The sequence below is a fragment of the Hibiscus syriacus genome, unplaced genomic scaffold, assembly GCF_006381635.1.
Source record: "Hibiscus syriacus cultivar Baekdansim isolate YM2019G1 unplaced genomic scaffold, ASM638163v2 tig00000064_pilon, whole genome shotgun sequence".
Classification (NCBI taxonomy): domain Eukaryota; kingdom Viridiplantae; phylum Streptophyta; class Magnoliopsida; order Malvales; family Malvaceae; genus Hibiscus; species Hibiscus syriacus.
Genome location: NW_024061758.1, coordinates 49387 through 59986, shown reverse-complemented (window position 1 = coordinate 59986; position 10600 = coordinate 49387). Strand labels below are relative to the sequence as shown.

The 10600-nt window shown below is 33.3% G+C and overlaps 4 protein-coding genes across 4 annotated transcripts; 1 reads left to right on the top strand and 3 right to left on the bottom strand.

Moving 5' to 3' along the window:
- Positions 1 to 409: 409 nt before the first annotated feature.
- On the bottom strand, positions 410 to 1386 carry LOC120118212. Its single transcript, XM_039138346.1, has 2 exons — positions 1205 to 1386; positions 410 to 1088 (listed from the first exon to the last, which is right to left on the bottom strand). The coding sequence occupies exons 1-2, from the start codon at positions 1384 to 1386 to the stop codon at positions 410 to 412; spliced, it is 861 nt and encodes a 286-aa protein (XP_038994277.1).
- A 211-nt stretch (positions 1387 to 1597) lies between these two features.
- LOC120118111 lies at positions 1598 to 2104 on the bottom strand. The gene has a single exon (XM_039138268.1). The coding sequence runs from the start codon at positions 2102 to 2104 to the stop codon at positions 1598 to 1600; it is 507 nt and encodes a 168-aa protein (XP_038994199.1).
- A 139-nt stretch (positions 2105 to 2243) lies between these two features.
- On the bottom strand, positions 2244 to 4698 carry LOC120118005. The gene is made up of 5 exons (XM_039138186.1): positions 4462 to 4698; positions 3487 to 4341; positions 3387 to 3405; positions 2700 to 2986; positions 2244 to 2594 (listed from the first exon to the last, which is right to left on the bottom strand). Exons 1-5 carry the CDS (start codon positions 4696 to 4698, stop codon positions 2244 to 2246), a joined length of 1749 nt encoding a protein of 582 aa, XP_038994117.1.
- A 4565-nt stretch (positions 4699 to 9263) lies between these two features.
- LOC120118767 (myb-related protein 306-like) lies at positions 9264 to 10600 on the top strand. The gene is made up of 3 exons (XM_039138771.1): positions 9264 to 9501; positions 9660 to 9789; positions 9887 to 10600. Exons 1-3 carry the CDS (start codon positions 9369 to 9371, stop codon positions 10572 to 10574), a joined length of 951 nt encoding a protein of 316 aa, XP_038994702.1. The 5' UTR covers positions 9264 to 9368; the 3' UTR covers positions 10575 to 10600.

The following is a 10600-nucleotide window of genomic DNA, read 5'->3' as shown; positions in this document are numbered from 1 at the left end:
CAACTGTTGGCTCGGTGAAGGATCTGGTGTGGCTGGGGAAGCTGGCGGCGGCTTTGGTTTAGAGATTAGGGTTTCAAAAACCCTAAAGTTGTTGGGTTTTCATTTGGGATGCTTGGGTTTGCTTGTTGGGTCACTGGTGTTGGGCCTCTTGGTATTTGTAATTGGGCCTGTAAATATTGTAAAATAATATTAATAATAATAATCATACTATAGTATATAATAATAAATATAATATATATTTTAATCCCAATCAAAAAAATGGGTGTCTACACTTCCCATAGAATGTAAATGTAGGCACACCAAGCAAGCTTGAGAGTAGTGGTAAGGAGGGACTTGCCTTTCCAAGTGTTGGAAGCCCAGGTTAACAGGTCATCCCATGAAGAGCAGGATTTTGTAATTCTGTTAATAATCAGAATTTTGTTCCATAGAAATAAACAATGGAAAATTCAAAGAACATGTGATTTCTGGTTTCCATAGCTTCATTACATAGTACACAACTCCCATCAGTAGTAATTCCCATACGCTGCAGGCGATCGCGAGTAGACAATCTGTCGAGGGTGGTCATCCAGGCTAGCATGCTGTGTTTGGGAACATGTTGTGGAAACCATATCAAAGAATGCCGTGGAACTTTTTCTTCCTTCACCCTTATCTCCTGCCAAATATCCTTTATAGAAAGAGCACCATTCAAGATTGATATGGTTACTTCAGTTCGTAGCTTGAGTATTCGGTTTAAACCCCAACTATAGTTTGCATTTCCTACCAATTGCCACAAGTTGCTATCCCGTATAACATAGGAATTAATCCAGGCTACCCATAAAGAGCCCCCTCTAGCCAATATATTCTTTATGAGCTTAATCATACAGGCTTTGTTCCAGATTTTAAGGTTGTTCAGTCCAAGTCCTCCCTCTGATTTTTGCTGATAGATTTTGGTCAAGCTAACTCTTGCCCCTGAGTAATTAACAATGTTGAACAAAACTGCTCTTATGAGTTCCAGTCTTTCAGCGTAACTCAATTTTTTTACAGACCATATAGTGAGTCTTGCTTTAATACTAGCAATAAGAGGGTCACAATCTTTCTCAGAAAGTTTTCTAGTAGTCAGTGGGACACCAAGGTATCAAACAGGTAAGCAACCGTAGGAAAATCCAGTAGCTTGTTTAATCTGCTCGATGTTCATCGTTGAAATTCCAGCAAGGAAAAAACACACTTAGCACTATTTAGATTCAGTCCAGACAATTCATAAAAGTGATCAAGAACATAGATGACTTCAATGACAGATTCTACATTGGCCTTACAGAATATCAATAAGTCATCAGCAAATGAAAGGTGAGTGAGCCCTATTTTCTTACATTTTGGATGGTAACTAAAGAGACCTCTAGCAGTAGCCATATTCAACATTTGGGAAAGAATATTCATGGTAATTACAAAAAGAATGGGTGAAAGGGGGTCACCTTGGCGAATGCCTCTTGCTCCTTTGAAGTAACCAATTAGGCTCCCATTGAAGGAGATAGAGAATCTAGCTTCTTTGAAGCAAGCTTTAATCCAGTTTATAAATTTTTGGGGGAGGTCCAATGCTTTCAAGACAACATATATAAAACCCTTAATGAAGAGTGTCGAAAGCCTTTTGGAGGTCAATCTTCAATGTACATCTTGGGGATATAACTTTTCTATCATATCCCTTAACTAGTTCTTGGGCCAAGAGAGTATTGTCAACAATGCTCCTGCCTTTAATGAAGGCAGTTTGATTGATAGAGACCATTCCAGGGATGAGACGGATCAGTCTTTGGACTAAAATCTTGGTTATGGTTTTATATATGACTGAGCAACAGGATATAGGCCTGAAATCCTTGACTTTAATGGGATTTGGAGTTTTTAGTATTAGAGCAATAGTGGTAGCGTTGAATGCAAGAAGCATTGAAGAATGCTGAAAAAAATATTTTACAGCTCCCACAACATCCTCTCCAACAATGGTCCAAGCCTTTTTGAAGAACAATGGAGTGTAACTATCCGGCCCCGGGGCTTTGTCGTTGCCTTGAGCAAAGATAGCTTCTTTGATTTCTTCGGTGGTGACATCTTTGGTAAGGTTAGAGGAGAGATCAGTAGGCATTGAATATTTTAGAATGTCTTTCAAGAACTCATGGTCACAACCTTTAACTTTATTGTCCACTTTCCCAATTAAATTCATAAAGAATTCTTACACTTCGGAAGCCATTGCATCAAAGGTTTCAAGTCTTAATCCTTGATCACTAATGAGCATTTTGGATAGTATCCTTCTTTTTCTTAACAGCTACTGCAGAGTGGAAGTATTTAGTGCATCTGTCCCATTGTTTGATCCATTGAACCTTTGCTTTTTGTTTCAAGAACATGAGCTCGGCTTCTTCAAGGATAAGTAAATCTTTTTGTAATTGTAGTTCTTTATCAAAAGAATCCTCACCCTTTAAAGAAACAAGTTGTTGTTTTTCTAATTCAAGCTTCTTAGCCTTGACCCGAGAAGGTAAATCATTGTAGCAAGAATTGTTGAGATTTTTAAGTTCATTCTTGAGGCGTTTGAGTTTGAGGAACAAAACCTTCATGGGACTACCAAGGGCAGTAGGATACTAGGACTGCTCCACAATTCTCAGGAAATTGGGATGAAGTATCCATAAATTAAAGAATTTAAAAGGTTTGGGGTTGTTGGTTGGAGCTTCTTTAGATAGCCATACCATAGTTATACAGTGGTCTGAAACTCCTGGAGCTAAGAATTCAATAGCAGAGTTATGAAAAGTTGTAGCCCAATTTGAGTTAATAAGAACCCTGTCAAGCTTTCTAGCAAGATAGGAACCAGATTGCTTATTGCTCCATGTGAAAAGAGGACCAAAGAAGGGGTTATCATAGAGGTTAAGATCTTGGGAGACTTCCTGGAATTCTTTCATTTCAGGGGAGGAGGAAGGGAATAACAATTCATGGTCTGAAGATTCATAAGGGTGCAGAGTGATGTTGAAGTCACCACCTAGTATCCAAGGAAGATGACCAATGTTTCTTTCCAAGTTTTATAGCTGATGCCACAGCTATCTTCGAATGATGTTGTCATTGCTTCCATAGACAACAGAAATAACAAATGGAGTTCCTAGGAATATTCCTTTGATAGTTATGATCTGATCAGAAGTTTGAATAACATATAACTCTATATTTTTCTTCCATAGAATCCAAACTCCCCCATTAACAACAAATCCATAGTTTGTACTAACATTCCAGCAAGCAAGTTTAGTATTAAAAATATTTCTGGATTTCTCTTCTTTAACTCTAGTTTCTAACAAGCATAAAATATCAACTTTATTCTGAGAGGCTCTAAGAAGTACCTTGTCTTGTTTTAGAGAATTATTGAATCCTCTAGTGTTTCAAAAACTGACAATCATTGAGAAGGAGGGCCTGTGGAGGAACTTGCACCCCTTACACAGAAATTTTGACTTTATCTAGTTTGCTCTTCTTTTTCTGATTGAGCTCTTTTACCAGTTTGGCTACACCCTTGGAAGCATGTCGACTTGCTCTTTGAGGCACATCGAGAGTTGAGTAGTTGTCTTCAACCGAGTTAAGTATTTCAAATCTATTGCTTGAGCCTGCGAAAGAGGCTTTATCCTTAGTTGGTGTTCCTCTAACTTTTTTAGGAACTGATGTTCCCTCTTTAGATGGAGGAATGGAGTCAGTAGGAATTACATAAACTTTATCATGAGAGCCATCATTTGAGTCTGATGGAACTTCATTAGGAACAGTACATGTAAAGTCAGTAGGAACAGATTTACTTGCAGGATCTTTTATTTGGCAGCCAACAAAGGAATCAGGTAGAACTTCATTTAGATCAGCACAGTTAGGATTAGATGCGTTAATCGTCTCATGAATAGATACAACAAGATCAAAATTAGTAACAACTTGAACCTTAGAGAGTTCTGGTTCTACTAGCGTGGAAGTGGAATTAGAATTGGAATCAAATTTTCTCTTCCAAACTTGGGTAGGATTTGTGTTAGTTTTGACCAGACAGATTTTTTCATTATGACCAAACACCTTACATTTCCTGCAGCAATGAGGCAACCAAGGAACCTCTATGTGAATCGAAGTGGTTATGTTATCTTTAAGAACAACTTCTAAGGTTTTGGGAATGACATCTTCAACTTCTATTTCAACACAGATCTTTGCAAACTCTAGTCTAGTTTTAGAGGTTGTAACCGAGTCCATCGAGATAGGAATACCAATGCCACTAGCAATATAGCTTAAGCCTGCTTGTGAATAAAGTTCTAAAGGAACGTTGAACAGATGAACCCAGATAGGGATTTTGGACAAATCAAAGTTCAAACGTTTAAGATAGGGTTCCTATTTTCTTAGAATTAGGGGTTTGTTTAGTATATACCAAGGGTCATTTTCGATAGCCCAATCCCTAGCAGTTTTAGATGAAAAAGAAAAGACATATAGGTTGCTCCCCGCAATACTCACCTGAACACGTGAACCTTGCAGAGCTTTCGTCCACAGCGAGTCAACAATTCTTTCCAATGTTGTGAAATTAGGCGCTGGTCTGAGAAACTGCCCCACTAAAGATGATTTCCACTCGGAGATTCCGGCTTCTAGGATCTCTGGAGGAGGATTGATCGTTGGAATCCCATCTCTTATAGTCGGGGGATGGTAGTTTAGGGATTGACTGGTTGAACTCCCAAAAAGTTTTCTCCAATCCATGCGATTGAAGGGAGAAAGCTTGAAAGAATCCCGACTTAAAACAAGCTAAAAGGACAAGAGGTTTTCCGGAGACACGACGGGTTTTCCTGTTCCGTTAGACCTGCTAACAGACGAGGATCGTTCGATCGAAAAATTAACCCAATGCAACTATTATTTAATATGTACTATATAACATGCTATTATTATTTAATATGTAATCTCCTAACAAAAATTATACACTATATGATATATCTAATATGTCAACTATATACTATATACATATTATATGTTATACACATGCCCACACATTTATTATATCACTATATTATAATATGAAAACTGCCACATGATACCATCCGGATAAAATGGGTGATGACATATATAAAAGCTCGATGAAGAAATTTATGGTAACAAAGTTAGAATTTTAGTCTTATAAAACTTTTGTTATAAGATCTGAGAGCTTAAAAAAACACCTTGTTTTTGTTTATTTTATTGTGATTTTATCGTATTCAATTGTAATAAATCAAATGTTATTCAAATTTTATATCAAATTTTATTTACATTATCAATATCAATTAAATTCATCTTTTATATTATGTTTTATATGTGTTATAATTGTTAGATAAATTTTCTTTACATAAATTAAACTATATAATTTATATTTAAAATAATTTTATTAACCATGTTCAATGCCAATAAATTACTCTAACTTGTAATCATAATAATTAATTTAATTAATAATGTTCGATTCATAAATTACTTGATAAAATAAAATTAATGATTATATCGAAGATTTATAACATAAGAATCAGAATATAAGAATCATAATTAATATAATAAATCTATTTATCAATTTAATTATCATAATTAATATTTTTTTATAACATTTAAAATTTAATCATATTAAGATTTATAACATAAGAATCATAATATAAGAATCATAATTAATATAATAAATATATTTATCAATTTAATTATCATAATTAATATTTTATTATAACATTTAAAATTTAATCATATTAATTAGTATGGTTTATTATAAACTCAATTTTATTAAAATCTTATAATTTCATCAATGATAATATATAAGTAAGGTAAATGTCAAGTAAGGTAAATATCATATCATGTTAATAACAAGTCAAATCATTTACAGGTCAGGTTGAAAACAGGTCGGGTTCATAATAGGTCAGGTTGAAAATAGGTCGAGTAATATCAGTTATTTACCAGATCAATCTCAGGTTCAAGTTCATACCAATCGAATGCAGGTCGGGTTTGGGTATTATATTTTTCGGTTCAATTCGGGTTCAAGTCGTTCTCAGGTCGGGTTCAAATCCACAATTTCCAGGTTAAACTCGGGTTCAGGCCAACACCAGTTCCGACTCGAATCGATTACGGATCGTCACAACATATCAAAAATAATTTTAACTCGAATCATTTTTAGTCAATTTTACTATTCTGATCAACTTTTCTACACCCCTACTTGCATGTTACCCAAGTCAAAGTGTGGAAGGCAAGAAAAAGGACGAATGAGATACGAAAATGGGACAATTTATTGATTTCTGGAAACCCCGTTTCTTGCTCTTGTTATTTGTAACGTAGTTTTCTCAACATATATTAACAGAAATTTAAAATAATTATCGGTTGATTTAATGACACGAGAGATTAAATCTCTAAAATATAAATAAAAAGTTAAAATGATATTGTACAAGGAAGAAACCGGTTGGAAAGGTTATTCATATATTGAGTTTTAATTATATTTGCTTTGGAGTTAATATATCCATACTAATTATATTAATTATATGTTAAATGTATTTCCCCCCTTAAAAGTTAGAGAGTGTAACAATTAAAATATTTTTATAAATTATCATTCAAATATTTATAATTTAATATTAAAGTTTAACTTGTTGAAAAAAAAACATATATCACATGGATAATTTAATAAATATACATTCAAGTAATCTTATATTATTTTAACTAAATAATATTATCTTACATACCTGCTAAATAAACTAAACAAAATAATATAACATTATCAGAATAATGTTACATTATAGTAATTTTATTTCTAATGATAATCTTATATTCCGAATGATTCATTTCGAGACATGTTGGAATGCCTTTGGCCTATGTAATATGTATGCGATAGTTTCAAATATCGGTAGATACGAGTTACGTGGATTCATATTACTGTTTTACGGTGGAGGTTCAAAAAAGTTTTTTTTACTGTTTGAAATTAAAAGTTTAAATACAACCACAAGCAGTACATATTCGAGTGAGAAATATAAATAGTAATTAATGAGGATTAAAACCCAATTGTGGGTATTAAAATTGTAGTCCCTTTCGTTAATATTTTTTAATTGTTATTATTACTATTTAATAAATTTTTATTAAATAAAATTTATTTTGTGTTTTTTTTTAATTTCTTAAAACTCACTTTAACCGATGGTTTATTATATATACATATATTATAACTGCAAATACATGCATGATGGATAAATATCGAAAAGGGTCATAAATTGCTGAGTTCCCTTTGAAGGCAAACGTTAAGACCTCATTTTCAAATCATTTTCCATGTATTTAATGAAAGGGCCAAACCCTATGTGAAGGCTTTCCCTTATTTCTATCTTTTTTTTTCAAAAAAAAAAGTTTAATATAAAGAATTTAATTTTAAGATTAATTTATTTCAATTCAATCCTCAAATTGACATCACTCCCATTATAAGTTTGATGTTCTAAAATTTTCATATAAGTAGGAGCTAATTACATTGTAAGAAACTCTTTTAGTTTTCACATTAATTTAGGATCATTTGATAAACATAAATAGATGGATGAGATTAAAACTTAAAAACGGAGAGATTTTTACAAGTAAAAAAAGCGGTGAACAATTTGAATGCATAAAATTTTAATCTTAACCATCGATTTACATTCATCCAATAATCTCAAATCAATATACAGTTAATAAAAATTACACAATTATAAGTGACTTCTATCCTATTTCGAGGACGTAGGTTAAAGAGACCTCGATGAAGCCAACGTGCTTGTTAAATGAAAACGGCATTAATGTGAGAGGAAAATAAATTAAATGGTGTGTATTGCTAGTTGCTGGCTACTTGTCTACACATTTAAGTAGGGTTTTAGTCTATCAATTCCACAAATAGCTTTATCTTAGCCAATCTGCTTCCAAGAGTATTGATAGGCCACTGTGATCTATATTATATGTGACCATATTATATATGGGACAGAATTCATGTCCTTCGTTCCGAATTTTCTTTATGTGCATTATTTTTAATATAAGGTTGTATATGTTCATTATTAACATACCGTCCAAGTTGAAACATGTTCAAATTCATATTTTCTTCCCAAGTTGGGTTATTTTGAAATTATTGGAATAAGTGAGGTCCCATTGTTAATTTTAAATGGTCTAGGTTCTTTTGTTCTGATAATTCTCCTGCATGCATGAATTTTGGTAAGTGTTTTGTTTTCTGGCATAATGAAATTTTATTAAAATATATTCCATGGTAGTTCATTACAAATTTTTTAATTGACATTAAAATTTTCTAATATCAATAGTTAGATTTATTAGATTATTTCAATAAAATACATAAATTTTCCAAAAAAAACATTATTCATAAAATTCCAAGATTGAAAATTTATTATTACTAATAGGGTAAATTATATGTTTAGTACTTAAACTATTATTTTTGTTCCGTTTTGATATCTAAACTTTATTATATTTTTTCAAAATCATACCTAACGTTTCATTTTGGTATGTACGACACCATTAAAACTTAACGGTGATGTTGACATGTCACCATAAGATAATGTCATATCATCATTGGAAAAAAATACCCCATCAGCAATTCTATTAATTTTCTAACGGCGGGTGTGTCAAATTGAAACTTAAACTAAAAGTTAGATATGATTTTAAGAAGAATAAAGTTTAGATAGCAAAATGAAACAAAAGTAATAGTTTAGATACTAAAGATATAATTTAGCCTTAATAATAATAAGGGAGTGAAAGGAGGGTCAGATGCGGTGAGCATAGGTGCAAATAAACAGTCTAAAAGCACAGGGTGACTTTTGATAAGCAAAGAGGGGAATGTATAAGCTAGGAAACATTATTATTTTTTTAACATTTTCGATAAAGTTATATTTAAAATATTATTTTTTTTATAAAAAATGTTAATATTAAGAATTATCTAAAATATTTAATATTTTCGATAAAGTGTTATTTAAAATAATTTTTTTTACTGAAAATATTAATATTGAGTTATACCAAAAATTAATTAGCGAAAATAATATTTTTAATAAAAAATAATATTTTAAATAATAATTTATCAAAAATATTAAAATAATAATAATATTTATTTAACCGTATATTAAGATTGCTACAACAACATAAATACCCGCCAAGAGTAAATGCTGCTCGACTCTTATTTTGTGCTGCCTATGCAAAATCCACCCCTTTACCTCATCACTCAGTCAGCGTAAAGACCTTTTCTCTGTATATATAAACAAAACAAACCTCTTGCCTTCCCTCAGGCCATTAGACAAAAAAGAAGGGGGGGGGGGGTGAACCCAGATTTCAAGCTCTAGCTACCTATAATTCTCATACTCTCTAGCTCTATTTGGACAATCAGAAACCCTGTATTCTTCTTCCTCAAGTTGTGTTAAACTTTGAGGTTAAGAGATATGGGTAGACCACCTTGCTGTGACAAAATCGGTGTGAAGAAGGGACCATGGACTCCTGAAGAAGACATCATATTGGTCTCTTTTATTCAAGAACACGGTCCTGGAAACTGGAGATCAGTTCCCACTAATACTGGTATCTACTTATCACTTCTCTTTCTCTTTTGTTAGTTGGTTCCATTAAATAGGTGCAATAAATATACATGCATCTCTGAAAAAGAACATTAAATTTCATCTTGGATTCTTCCCTCTTCTCTCCTTTCAGATTTGTGAGTTTTGTTGTTCATTTTTCAGGTTTGCTTAGATGCAGCAAAAGTTGCAGGCTTCGATGGACTAACTATCTTCGTCCCGGTATCAAACGTGGTAATTTCACTGAACAAGATGAAAAGATGATCATCCATCTCCAAGCTCTTTTAGGAAATAGGTTAGATATTGTTGCTTTGATATATTATGTTGGTAATCGCGATAAATTTATTTAGGCTAATAATGAAAATTTTCTGGTTTTTGTTTCTTGGGTGCAGATGGGCTGCCATAGCTTCATACCTTCCTCAGAGAACAGATAATGACATAAAGAACTATTGGAACACCCATTTGAAGAACAAGCTGAAAAAGCTTCAAACAGGCGTTGATGGCCAAAACGAAGATGGGTTTTCAAACAGATATCAAACAGATATCAAGATGGCTAAACAAGCTATTTCTGAGGCTTTATCGATCGATAAACCGAACTCGATGGAGTCGGTCGAGTTCAAGCACACTCATCCTTACTTGAGTACCATACAGTCTCAATCACAGTCATCTATTTACGCATTGAGTGCCAAGAACATATCACGGATGCTCCAGAACTGGATGAAAAATCCACCCAAGACGGCAGCTCACCGAGCGAATTCAGCAGAAACCATGACCCAGAATTCCAGTTGCAGTACCGATGGAGGAGCCTTGTTCAGCGAAGCGACGCCCGAGGGTTTCGATTCGTTCTTCAGCTTCAACTCGTCTAACTCGGACAACGTTTCTCACGAATCCGTGTCGGTGAGTAACGCGAATTTGACACCGGAGAACAGCGTGTTCCAAGACGAAAGCAAGCCCCATTTTGGGGATCAAGTGCCGCTGAGATTGATAGAAAAATGGCTGTTGGATGATGGTTTGGCTCAGGATCATGATGAAGAAGACCTAATTAGCATGCCTTTAGAGGATACTGCTGGTTTGTTTTGAAAAAGAAAAAGAAAAAGAAGCAATGG